This window comes from Elephas maximus, chromosome 6, assembly GCF_024166365.1.
Source record: "Elephas maximus indicus isolate mEleMax1 chromosome 6, mEleMax1 primary haplotype, whole genome shotgun sequence".
Taxonomy (NCBI): domain Eukaryota; kingdom Metazoa; phylum Chordata; class Mammalia; order Proboscidea; family Elephantidae; genus Elephas; species Elephas maximus.
The window spans coordinates 36,720,629-36,734,889 of record NC_064824.1 but is presented as its reverse complement, the minus strand read 5'-3'; the positions used below and the strand labels follow the sequence as shown (position 1 = coordinate 36,734,889).

Sequence of the window (14,261 nt, the reverse complement as noted above, 5' to 3'; positions counted from 1 at the left end):
GTCTTTTCTCTGTATCATGACGTTGCTCATTGGTCCAGTTGTGAGGATTTTTTTTTTTTTTATGTTGAGGTGCAATCCATACTGAAGGTTGTGGTTTTAGATTTTCATTAGTAGGTGCTTCAAGTCCTCTTCACTTTCAGCAAGCAAAGTTGTGTCATCTGCATAACGCTGGTTGTTAATGAGTCTTCCTCCAATCCTGAAGCCCTGTTCTTTTTCATATAGTCCAGCTTCTTTTATTATTTGCTCAGCATACATATTGAATAGGTATGGTGAAAGGTTACAACCCTGACACATGCCTTTCCTGACTTTAAACCACAAAGTATCCCCTTGTTCTGTTTGAACAACTGCCCCTTGATCTATGTACAGGCTCCTCATGAGCACAATTAAGTGCTCTGGAATTCCCATTCCTCACAATATTACCCTTAATTTGTTATTATCCACACGTTAAATGCCTTTGCATAGTCAATAAAACACAGAAACATCTGTCTTGTTTTCTCTGTTTTCAACCAAGATCCATCTGACATCAGCAATGATACCCCTCATTCCACATCTTCTTCTGAATCCGTCTTGAATTTCTGGCAGTTCCCTGTCGATATACTGCTGCAATAGCTTTCGAATGATCTTCAGCAAAATTTTACTTGTGTGTGATATTAATGATATTGTTCTCTAATTTTCACATTCAGTTGTATCACCTTCCTTGAGAGTAGTCACAAATATGGACCTCTTCCAGTGGGATGGCCAGATAGCTGTCTTCCAAATTTCTTGGCATAGGTGATTGAGCACTTCCAGTGCTGTATCCGTTTGTTGAAACATCCCAGATGGTATTCTGTTAATTCCAGGAGCCTTGTTTTTTGCCAATGCCTTCAGTGCAGCTTGATCCTCTTCCTTCAGCACCATCCATTCCTGATCATATTCTACCTCTTGAAATGGTTAAACATTGACCAGTTCTTTCTGGTATAGTGACTCTGTATTCCTTCCATCCTCTTTTGATGCTTCCTGCAGCTTTTAATTTTATCCCCATAGAATCCTTCGATTTTGCTATTTGAGGCTTGAATTTTTTCTTCAGTTCTTTCAGCTTGAAAAAAGCCAAGCCTGCTCTTCCCTTTTGATATTCTGTCTCTAGGTCTTTGTATATTACATTATACTTTACTTTGTCTTCTTGAGCCACCCTTTGAAATCTTCTGTTCAGGTCTTTTACTTCATCATTTCTTCCTTTTTGCTTTAGCTACTAGATGTTCAAGAGCCAATTTCAGTCTTTTCTGACATCCATTTTGATCTTTGCTTTCTTTCCTACCTTTTTAATGACTTCTTGCTTTCTTCATGTATGATGTCCTTGATGTTATTTCACAGCTTGCCTGGTCTTTGGTCACTAGTGTTCAACACATCAAATCTATTCTTGAGATCATCTCTAAATTCAGATGGGATATACTCAAGGTCGTACTTTCACTCTCATGGATTTTGTTCTAATTTTCTTCAGTTTCAACTTAAACTTGCATAACAGCAGTTGATGGTCTGTTCCACAGTTGGCCCCTGGCCTTATTCTGACTGATGATATTGAGTTTTTCCATTACCTTTTTCCACAGATGTAGTCCATTTGATTCTTGTGTATTCCATCTGGCAAGTTCCAAGTGTATATTCGCTGTTTATGTTGGTGAAAAAAGATATTTGCAGTGAAGAAGTCATTGGTCTTGCAAAATTCTATCATGGGATCTCTGGCATCATTTCTATCACCAAAGCCGTATTTTTCAACTGCTGATCCTTCTTCATTTCCAACTTTTGCATTCCAATTACCAGTAATTATCAGTGTATCCTGATTGCATATTCAATCAATTTCTAACTGCCGAAGTTGGTAAAAATCAATTTCCTCATCTTTGCCTTAGAGGCTGGTGTGTAAATTTGAATAATAGTTGTATTAACTGTCCTTCCGTGTAGCCCTATAGATATTATCCTATCACTGACAGCATTGTACTTCAGGATAGATCTTGAAATGTTCTTTTTGACAATGAAAGCAACGCAATTCCTCTTCAAGTTGTCATTCCCAGCATAGCAGACCATATGATTGTCCAATCAAAATGGCCAATACCAGTCCATTTCAGTTTACTAATGCCTACAATGCCAGTGTTTATGCATTCCATTTCATTTTTGATTACTTCTAATTTTCATAGATTTATACTTTGTACTTTCCACATCCCTATTATTAATGCATGTTTGCGGATGTTTCTTCTCATTTGAGTCATGCCACATCAGCAAATGAAGGTTCCAAAAGCTTGATTTCATCGGCGTCATTAGGTCGACTTTACTTTGAGGAGGCCACTCTTACCCAGTCATCTTCTGAGTGCCTTCCAGCCGGAGGGGCTCATCTTCTGGCACTATATCAGACAATGTTCTGCTGCTATTCATAAGGTTTTCACTGGCCAATTCTTTTCAGAAGTAGACAGCTGGGTTGTTTTTCCTAGTCTGTCTTAGTCTGGAAGCTCAGCTGAAACCTGGCTGCCATGGTTGACCCTGCTGGTATTTGAATAGCTTCCAGCATCCCAGCAAGATGCAAGCCCCCACAATATGGCAAGCTGACAAGACACGTGGGGGTATTTATCTATATTGCCTACACTGGGTCTGGGTGGGATCCTAATATCAGTACCACACTGTTCTTTAATTATGTATGTTGTTTTGTACTAAGTTTGAGATTGGAAAAGATGAGTCATTCAATTTTGTAAATCTTTTTCAAAATTCTTTTGACTTTCCTGAGTTTCTTGCATTTCTAAATGAATTTTAGGATTACGTTGTCAGTCTGCATAAAAGGGAACTGGGATTTTGAGAGAAATTATGTTGAGTTTGTAGAACGTTTTAGGTATTATTGCCATCTTAACAATATGAAATCTGAATTGATATGAAATAATTGATAAACTTGAGATGTCCTTCCATTAGTTTGGGTTGTTTTTAATTTCAACAAGCTTTTGTAGTTTTCAATGTACAATTTTTACCCTTTTTGCTAAATGTATTCCTAAGTGTTTTATTCTGTTTAATAGTATTGTCAATCGGAATTATCTTAATTTCATTTTTGATTATTCATTGCAAGTGCACAGATATACAACTGATTTTTCTATATTGATTCTACTACCTTCCTAAATATGTTCATTAGTTGTAACAGTAATAGATTTTTGATGTGGATGTTTCAGGATTTTGTATATCAAAATTTTGCCATCTATGAAAGGGATATTTTTACTTCTTTGTTTCTAACCTGAATGACTTCCATTTCTTGTTGTTTTCTAAATGCTGCTTTTCAAAATTCCAGTATAATTTTGAACAGAAGTGGAAAGCGCAGACATTGTTCTCTTGTTCCTAATCTTAGAGAGAAAAAAAAAAACAAAACTTTTTTTTTTTTAGTATTTCACCATTACTGTGACGTTAGATGTGGTTTTTCATAGATGCCCTTTTTCAAGTTGAGAAATTCTGTTTTATTTCTAGTTTATCACAGGTTTTCTATCATGATGCATGATTTTGTCAATTTTTTTTCTGTTTTTATTGAAAGGAACATATGGTTTATGTTTTTTATTCTATTAATGTGGTATATTCCATTTATTTTTACATTTTATTTTTGAGTGACAAACCAACCATGCTTCCCTGGAATGGATCCCACATGGTCATGATGTCTAATTCTCTTGATATGTTGCTCAATTGTGTCTTCTATAACTTTTTTTTGTATCTGTACTCATAAAGGATATAGGTTTGTAGTTTTTATTTTGTTTATAGCCTTTGTCTGGTTTTAGTATCAGGAAAATACTAGCTTCGTAAAATCAGTTGGGAAGTGTTTCTCTTCTTTCATTTTTGAGGACTGGAGATAATTATTCTTTAAACAATTGTCAGAATTCACCAGTGAAGCCAACTGGACCAGAACTCTTCTTAGAGGGAAGCTTTTGATTACTAGTGTAGTCTCTACTACTTATAAAAAAAACTCATTGCTGTTGAGTCAATTCTGACTCATAGCAACCCTACAGAGCACAGTAGAACTGCCCCATGGGGTTTCTAAGGAGTGGCTGGTGGATTTGAACTCCCAGCCTTTCAGTTGGCAGCCAAATGCTTAATCAGTGCACTGCCAGGGGCCCATACTACATATAGGTAATTTAAAATTTTCTATTTCTTCTTGAAACTGTATTGAAATATTATTAGTCTGTATTGAGTCAGTATTGTCTTCTAGGAATATTTCCATTTACTTTTTTTTTTTTTTAATTTCTTGCCATACAGTTGCTCACAGTATTCTCTTAGGTTCCTTTTTAGCTCTCTAAGGTCAGCCGTGATGTTCCCTCTGTCATTCCTGTTTTAAGTAGTTTGGATTCTTCTCCTTCTCATTCTTCTTATTCACTCTCACTCTATCTCTCTTTTTTCTTTTGGTCAGTGAAGCTAAGATTTTGTCAATCTTTTCGAAGAACCAACTTTGGGTTTCTTTGTTTTTTCTGTATTGTTTTTATTTTCTTCTACCTGCTCTGCCTTTAGTTTGTGTTTTTTTTTTTTCCTAGTTCCTTACTGTGGGCCTTTAGGTTACTGGTTTGAGATCTTTCTTCTTTTTAAATATAGGCTTTTACAGATAAAATTTCTAATAAGCACCATTTTTGCTGCATTTCATAAGGTTTAGTGTGTGTGCATTTTTTTTTTTTTTTTGTCATTTATCTTAAAGTATTTTCTGATGTCCCGTGGGATTTCTTCTTTGGTGGTTTAATAGTGTATTGTTAAATGTCCACACATTTGTATTTTCCAAATTCCGCCTGCAATTGATTTTTTTTTTTATTTTACTCCTATATATTCAGAATACATGACTTTTTATAATTTCAATAAGTTTATCAAGGCTAGATTTATGAACTGTTATATGGTATACCCTGGATAATGTTCTTAACACACTCAAGACTTTTAGAATGTGTATTCTGGTGTCTGGCTTCTTTTACTAAGCACAAAGCATGCCAGTTTGTTTCTTCTTTGAAACCTTCCTCCCTGGGTCTTGATGGTGCTAATAGGCTCAGAGAAGGTTCTGAAACCAGGCTGTTTTCCAAGTAACTGATTGTGACATTTGCCCCTCAGGATGTGACACCTCCTTTGAGAACTGTCCTTTACCAGCAGGTTTTTATATCTCCTGCTGCTGGAATATTTTTTCAGAACTTTTATGCACTTTCAAGGCATTCATCAACACTCCCTCTAATATTGCAATGTTTTGATAACAGACGTAGTCCAGTGTCAGTGAGGATGAAGTTTGCATTTGTTTCTTCTTATCCCTTTCTCATCCTTGGATGATTACGTAAGGAAGAGGCAGCAATCATTACTTGGCCATTTTAAGCTATATATCCTTTGTTGTTGTTTGTTGCTGTTGAACCAATTTTGACTCCTGGCAACTCCACATGTGCAGAGTAGAACTGCTCCTTAGGGTTTTCGATGCTATGACCTTTCAGAAGGCGATCTCCAGGCCTCTCTTCCAAGGTGCATATGTTCTTTAACAGGCATTAAAAATAAATTTCTCTAGCAGGTAGCTGTACAGCTATAATTTACTACTTGACTAAGGGAAAACTATAAACCAAAGGAAGGGGAAGTTCTTTGGAGTTGAAATGTCACTAGCCTCAGCACGCGATGAGAAATGTCCAGAGTCCTTTTGGCGTATCATAACTCTCGTTCCTTCTGCTATGCTATATCTTTTTTTTTTTTTCGTATTCCTTTGAGTGAGCTCTGGAATTTCATATTCATAATAATAAAAAATTATTAAGATTTTACTAAGTGTTCAGACTTTTGATTATTATCACTTTTCCAAATTAATAAATAAAAAAAAAAAACTAAAACAAAATTGACAATCAGAGGATAAGCAAAATTTTCAATTTTACACTGGTAGTTCAGAATTGGCTCGACAGCACTGAGTTTGGTTTGGTTTTTGAGTCAATTGGTAACCAAAAAAATAGAAACAAACCCATTGCTGTCAAGTCAATTCTGACTCATAGCAACCCTATAGGACAGAGTAGAACCGCCCCATACAGTTTCCAAGGAGCACCCGGTGGATTCGAACTGCCCACATTTTGGTTAGCAGCTGTAGCACTTAACCAGGATTTCCAGCTAGTTGGTAGCAGAGCCAAATCTTAAACCCACATTTTGTAACTCTAAATCAGTTACTTTTTGACTACATCATGGTCATCTATCCATTTGTATTTGTTGTGATGGTTTACAATTTATAAAACAAGATTACATACATTATTTAATTAAATTCTTAAACAGTATCAGTTAGTTCGAAATGAGGTTGTCATAGACCCTATTATACAGGTGTTCTTGTTGTTGTTAAGTGCCACTGAGTTGGTTCCCACTCGTAGCGACCCTATGTACTACAGAACTGTCCTGTACCATGCCCACAATCGTTATGCTTGAGTTCATTGTTGTAGCCACTGTGTCAATTCGTCGCATTGAGGGTCTTTCTCTTCTTCTCTGACCCTTTGCTTTACCAAGCATTATGTCTTCCCCAGGGTCTGATCCCTCCTGATAACATGTCCAACATATGTAAAATTTAGTCTTGCCACCCTTGTTTTTAAGGAGCAATCTGGTTGTACTCCTTCCAAGACAGATTCATTCCTCCTTTTCCTTTTGGCAGTCCATGGTATATTCAATATTCTTTGCCAACACCACAATTCAAAGGCATCAATTCTTCTTTGGTCTCCCTATTCATTGTCCAGCTTTCACATGTATATGATGCTACTGAAAATATTATGGCTTGGGTCAGGTGCACCTTTGTCTTCAAGGTGATATCTTTGCTTTTCAATACTTTAAAGAGGTCTTTTGCAGCAGATTTGCCCAAGGCAATGCATCTTTTGATTGCTTGACTGCTGCTTCCATGGGTGTTGATTATGGGTCCAAGTAAAATAAAATCCTTGACAACTTCAAACTCTTCTCCGTTTATCATGATGTTGCTTACTGGTCCAGTTGGGAGGATTTTTGTTTTCTTCATGTTGAGGTGTAATCCATACTGAAAACCGTGATCTTTGATCTTCCTCATAAGTGCTTCAAGTCCTCTTCACTTTCAGCAAGCAAGGTTGTGTCATCTACATAACACAGTTTGCTAATGAGTCTTCCTCCAATCCTGATGTCCCATTTTTCTTCATACAGTCCAGCTTCTTGAATTATTTGCTCAGCATACAGGTTGAATCAGTACGGTCAAATGATACAACCCTGATGCATGCCTTTCCTGACTTTAAACTACGAAGTATCCCCTTGTTCTTTTTGAACAACTGCCTCTTGATTTATGTACAGGTTCCTCGTGAACAAAATTGGGTGTTCTGGAATTCCCACTCTTTGCAATGTTATCTATAATTTGTTATGATCCACACAGTTGAATTCCTTTGCATAATCAATAAAACACAGGTAAACATCTTTCTCGTGTTCTCTGCTCTCAGCCAGTACCCATTCGACATCAGGAATGGTATCCCTAGTTTCATGTCTTCTCTTGAATCCAGCCTGAATTGTTGGCAGTTCCCTGTTAATATACTGCTGCATCAGCTTTTGAATGATCTTTAGCAGAATTTTACTTGTGTGTGATATTAATAACTTTGTTTGATAATTTTCACATTTGGCTTGAGCACCTGTCTTGGGAATAGGCATAAATATGGATTTCAGTCAGCTGGCCAGGTCTAAATTTCTTGGCATAGATGAGTGAGCACTTCCAGTGCTGCATCTATTTGTTGAAACATCTCAATTGATATTCCGTCAATTCCTGGACCTTGTTTTTCACCAATGCCTTCAGTGTACCTTGGACTTCTTCCTTCAGTACCATTGGCCACTTAATCCATGAATAGATAAAACCTTTTTCAAAGGCAAACAGCTCTTTCATAGTCAGAGAATAAAACAAGGGCTTCTGATCCAAATTGAGGTATTCTTTTAAATGCTGTGCATCCAACCTAACCATTTTCTTTAAAAATGTTAATTTTAGATTTTACATTGAATAAGTGTTTGTTCTATTGACAGCCATTTGGAACTTGATATTTTGTGCTTCTTTTTTTTTTTTTTTGGTATTTTTGCATCAGTCACAACAATGTGCAATAAACACTACGATGCTGTGAAATAAATAATCTCTATACCTAAGTGGCCACAGCAATATCCATTATTTTTGTCCACAGTCTATAATCTTCTGTGCAGTTCTAGTTTTGGTTGGCCTCACTTATACTCTGCAATCAGTTGCGAGTCAAGAAGGTGGCTCTGTTTATCTTGGTTAGTCTCTCTTCCCTTGTTTGGCATCATTTGGCTATCAGCTAGTATAGAATAGACTCAGTTCTTCTCCACATTTATTCCATATAGTGAGCAGAGCTACATAAAGTGAGTACAGGTCTAGTGGAAAAAAATAATGGATGGCTGCCCCACACCAAGGCCAGTTAGCCTAGTATGACATTCTTCAGAACCTAAAACCTGTTATATATAAGCTCTCCCCCTGATGCTAGGTTTTGGGGATACAATAATGAACAAGACAAACAAGATCTCTGTTTTTATAAAGTTTACAGTCCAGTGAGGGGCAAAGATGATAAACAAGTAAATACTGATTTTAAAATATATTTAAAATAAAAAATAGGTTATTGTAATAAAGAATAATAGACATAGTTTTTAATTAGGTATCTGATCAGGGAACACTTAATACAAACAATAAACCTCATTGTGATTAACAGAATCTCAGTTCAAATCAAGTTGAGTAAGTAGCCTTACGAGTCCTGGTCCCACAGTGGTTACAGCTCGTCTGTTAACTAAAAGGTCAGCAGTTTGAATCTTATGGGGCAGTTCTACTCTATCTTATTGGGTCACTAGGTGCCAGAATTGACTCGAAGGCAATGGGTTTGGTTTTTATTTTTATTTTTGAAAGTAGTGTTAAGTGTATTGGCTTATGTATTGAAAGCTTGGGGATTGTCAGGGAGGAAGTAGTTTTAGGGATTTGGGGAACTAAAGATTTGAATGTCCTTAGGACACAGTCTCATCCCAGTGTATCACCGCTTCACTCTGTGTGCCTTTGTCCTCTTCTTAATATGACATTCTTATTCAAACTACAAGAACTTGACCATTAGCATCACTGGACTTAGAATTCTGTGGCGATAGAGGAAAAGAGGCTCTTTCTGCACAGCTTGAAAAGTTCTCTGGAAGTTTTCAAACTCGTTAACCTGGTTTAGATCTCATATCCACCCCTGGGGCCAATTGCTGTAGACAGGAATGATTATGGCAGCCAACATTTAGATGAGTCTAGACTGGGGGGAAGAAAGTTAATTTCTCTAAAGGGAAGTACAAAAAGGTGACACAAACACGAAAACAAGGGAAATTTTTTAAAACAGAGGTCCCTCCCTTGAAATGTTTATTCATAAAGCAGAATTCATGCTTAGTTAATGTTAGATTTTCCTGCTGTAACTGGTAGCGGGCTTGAGCATTTTCTGAATGATAACATAATTTCTAGTAATTTCAGGTTCTGAAACACTCTTTCAGGTACTGAAATATACTTTTTTAAAAAAATGTCAGGTATGTTTTCAAAGCTTCTCTGCTTTCTCCCCACTGAAATCTGATCCAGCCTTCAAAACTAGTGGGGAATAGCTATGATTTTTTTGAAGTGTAGGAAAACGAGCCATCCTCCATCCTCCACCTCATGAGGCATACTCTGTAACTGTGAGGCAACAACGCTCTTCATAGAAATCTTCTTAAGTTGGATCTTTGTCCACAGTGCATCTACAGGTGTGTGATGGGCTAAGAGTAGCAGAGCCAGCTTTGGCCAACTCTTAGCAATTCCTTTTGGTGATTTTTCTGAGCTTTAGGTCTTCAGCTAAAACTTTGAAAAAACAGAAAAACTCATATTTTGCTATCCTATTAGAACAATTCTTGTATTCTCTAATCAGAATTAGGGGTATACAAATCCAAGGGGTGAAAACACATTTATATCTTATTTTTATTAAATACACATAAACTTAAGGTTTTCAAGTGTCTTTAAAATTTTGAATTAAAAATAAATTGCTCCTTTAATGACAGAGAATTGTATATATATATATATATATATATATATCTCACTTATCAACAGGGTTAGATTCCAAAGACCATGTTATGCAAAAATTAGCATTATACGAAAATGGAGGATGAACACATCAGATCACAAAATGAAGGATGACTGTATCATTACATAACTGCCAAATTACATCATTTCATTACTGCCAAACCACTGAAAATCATGACCCAGTCAACTTGACATATAACCTTAACCATCACAACCAGTGTTACTCTCGCCTTGCACCTCGGCATACATTACTGCCAGATGTGTATCATTAATGCGTAAAATAGTAGGATAGTAAATTTTTTACTATTGTTGTAAATGTAAAATGTTGAATAATGAGATAATGGCTATGTGAGGAGTAGGAGTACTTTTAAATAAATGAATTTTTATTGTAAGCAATTTATACCGCTTACCAAAGTATTATATAAGTATTTTCATAAGCATATTAAAAATTAATTTAATTTCAGATCCTTTTGAAGCATTCATCATCTTTTCCATTCGCCATGAAATCAGAAGGATTGATCTTCATAAAAGAGACTATAGTCTACTTGTTCCTGGCTTGAGAAACACAATTGCACTTGATTTTCACTTCAATCAAAGTTTGCTTTACTGGACAGATGTTGTAGAAGACAGAATTTACCGGGGCAAGCTTTCTGAAAGCGGAGGTACATCTATTTCAATTTTGACTGAATGTTTAGGCTCATTTTTAACTGAAAATACAGTATAATTGAAATAAATTTGGGTTAGCATTTGGCCGTTGGTTCTTTATTTCCTCCCTCATAAATGTAAAACCAGAGAAGTCAAGTGCATGTGTGAATACAGTTGAGGGGGACAGTGGTGATGGTCTGTGCCATTCAATGCATTTTCAATCTGGGAACTGGTGGGAATATGGTGAAAAAATATATTTACAGGAAAAAAGACTTTGTTCTACACACTAGTAGTTGACTTTCAGGTAGTTAAAATAGCTTTATTTTTTAAATTTGTTACCTCTCAGCCTAATTCAAAGAAATAATGAAGCAAATTATCCCAAAAATTATTAATATAAGCTAAATATTTTCCCATAATTTGACTTACCTCTTTTGTCTAATCCACATTTTTCTTAACTGACAAGGCTTTGAGATATATGCTTATAATATTAATATAATATTAAAAGGCCAAGGAATTTCTATCAAATTTTTAATTCCTCTGTAAATCACATTTTAATTTTTTAAAAATGTTCTCATTTAAGTATACAAATAATTATGATTTGCAAGTTTATGTCCTGTCTCATATTACAAGATGCTCATTTAAAATGATGGTTTTAGATCAATGGGATCAGATGGTTTGCTTAAAATTACATTCTTAAAATGTCTAACGAAGACCACGAGCAATGCCATAAACTATGATACATTATGTTGGTACAAAAGGTGTATTAAAATGAATTTTTAAAAAAATTCTGAAAAAAATTAATAAGTGGATAAATATCAGTGATGGTGGGCATTATCAAATTGATTTTTTTTTTTTTTCAGACCACTGATATTTTCTTAACTTATTTGCATCCCCTCTAGTCTTACAGGCCAAAAGAGAAAAGGTGTAATTTGGGCTTATCTTTGCTGAGGCTAAGCACAGTAAAATCTATTTTATCTGTCATGCTTGGAAAAAAAAGTGGCTGCTGATTAGCTACAATGCATGTTGCTCCAGATGGTCTTTCTGTCTTTACTTTATTCTACTCTTGAAGATCAGCATTTGAATTAAATTTCAAGGAGGGCATCATTATTGTTCCCCCAAATTCTTGTTGTGTCTAAAAAACCAGAGACAAGAAATAACCTTTTTGAAACTTCAACATTGTTATTAGCCTCACGGTTGCTTAAATGTTCCATTTTGTTGGCACCGAAAGTCCTGAAAAGGTTAAAGATTTTTGGAGGAAAAGTTCAATAATTTTATATTTAGGATCTTCTTTCCTCTATGTTACTGTGCCACTAACAACTTTTGAATGGTATCTCCCAAAGTTGATATGTTTAAATAATTCATGCTGCCGAGAATTGGTTCTTTCTGTTTGTGCTTAACACATTCCTTAAAGGGGTCCACGTGTTGGTTTCCCTTCCTTTGTAGGTGTCACTGCAATCGAAGTGGTAGTGGAGCATGGCCTGGCTACCCCGGAAGGTCTGACAGTCGACTGGATAGCAGGCAACATATACTGGATAGACAGCAACCTGGACCAAATTGAAGTGGCCAAACTAGATGGTTCCCTAAGAACTACGCTGATAGCCGGAGCCATGGAACACCCCAGAGCTATTGCTTTGGACCCAAGATTTGGGTAAAAAAATTTGCCTTTTTTGAAATTTATTAATATTGAATTCATTTATTTCTTATAACTTAGAAGTCAAAGCATTTTATATTTTATACACACACACACATACATAATAATATCAACTAATTTGACCATTACCATGAGATTGATTATAGAATTCCTTATATCCACTGAGGATGGTAATTTCTTTCTTTTTTCTAAATATGGGCATTAGGCCCTATTGGAAGCTATTGCAACTCATTTTGAAGCAGTAATTTAATGAACTTTTCTCTGACCTGCCAAGGAGATTCTGTAACTGTTTCTAATGGTTGCAAACCAGAGGGCCAGTCTTTGTTCCAAATAGTCATAGGTGTCAACCACCTCACCCTTTATTAATTTTGTATATACTTGGAGTCAGTTTAAAAGAAAATTGGAATAAACTTGAAGGAGTACAATGGAGAGATGTTGACTGTTGGGAAATTTGAAGGACAAGGAACATGACTCTGGAAAACAAGGTCAACTGTTGAGTAACTCAAGTCATCAGCCTACTCTTCCTGTTTGTGTTCTTTGTGATGCAGCAGAAGAAAGACATTGGGTTTTGAGCTGGAAGTCCTGGGTCCCAGTTCCTGTTTAGTCACGTCTTCTCTGGAGGGCCTGATATAGAGTATTAGCTTCCCTTTCATTTAAGTTCCCTCATCTGTAAATCAGGGTTAATAATATCTTCCTCAAAGGTTTTGAGGAGATGATAAATATGTGAGAGATAATATGTAACCGATGTCATACTTTGTTATTCCTGTTAAATTTTTTTTTTTCTTGGTAACTACTTTGTAAACCCAAAGGCTATTGCCAAGTCTTGAGAATAGGTTAAAGAAATAGAGCACCAGTGAAAGAGGGAAGTGAGCCAAGAGAAGTAATTAAGGGAAAAGCCAGCCTTGTGTTTATGTCAGCATCCTGGCCATGTTCTCTGGCTTTTGCTCTGTTTTATGCCCAAGACTCAGAAATCAATAGATTGGGAAGTTTTTTTGTTTGTTTTCGTTTTCCTGAATTTAGACACACAGCAAGGAAGCTGGTCCAGAGCAGGGGTTCTAAACTGGCAAGGCTCCATTGATGTGTTAGCTTTGCTTCCCACAGTGTTTTAAATTTATTTGAATTAGTTGCCAAAATATAAAAAAATGAGAAATTTTACACAAAAACTTGAATATCTGGCTTCTTTTGACAAACATGGGAGGTCTGGCAGTAATGACCTCAGTAGTATCTGCTTCTTTTTGCCTGAATGTGTGTTCTTGTTTACACACTCTACACTGTGTCCTCCTGTCACAACAATTCACCATGAAAAGACCCACTATGCTTAATAAGAAATGGTCTTGTTTTTCAACAGTCTATTCTTGAGGTACAAATAATATGCTGATCCTGACCCTATACTTCCAGCAAAGGTCCTAGAACATCACAAACAGGGCTTTGCCCGTAGTATACAGCTGCTGGTATGAAAGTTCACTTATGAGGTCTAAGTTGAACCAGTACCTTATTTGCTTAGGGAGCTTTCTGTATAAGGGCAAAGTGTTCTTTTGGAGAAAAGTGTGGTCTTAGCGAGTACACCAGTGTAAGAGAAAAAATGTGAATGTTTCCCAAATTACAAATGGCAAAAAAAAAGATAGAATTAAAAAAAAAAAAAACAGGTAGATGAAACTTTTGGAAATCTTCTGACCAAACAAAATAGTACAACTGTGACTTGGTGTTTCATTTTCTACAGCTTTGTACCTACAACATGTAGGATAAACTTATTTATCACAGTTCATTTGGGGAATATCCAACCTGAGAGGAGAGAAAGAAAACAGAATCACAGAGGTCACACAACCTACAAATACTTTTTAAGTGAAACTATCACTGTATTTTGGTGATATAAAGAGATCTCCAGAAGTAAAATATCCTGTAAGAGTTGAGTGTCAGTGCAAAAAGTTGGCATATGAGTAG

At 36.0% G+C, this 14,261-nt stretch overlaps 1 protein-coding gene across 1 annotated transcript in view; it reads left to right on the top strand.

The window, feature by feature from the left end:
* LRP1B (LDL receptor related protein 1B) overlaps positions 1-14,261 on the top strand; it is a 1,748,032-nt gene that overhangs the window by 1,048,996 nt on the left and 684,775 nt on the right. The window contains exons 24-25 of the mRNA XM_049888441.1: positions 10,489-10,686; positions 12,113-12,317. Of these exons, the coding sequence (XP_049744398.1) occupies positions 10,489-10,686; positions 12,113-12,317 (403 nt within the window). The remainder of the gene's footprint in view (positions 1-10,488; positions 10,687-12,112; positions 12,318-14,261) is intronic.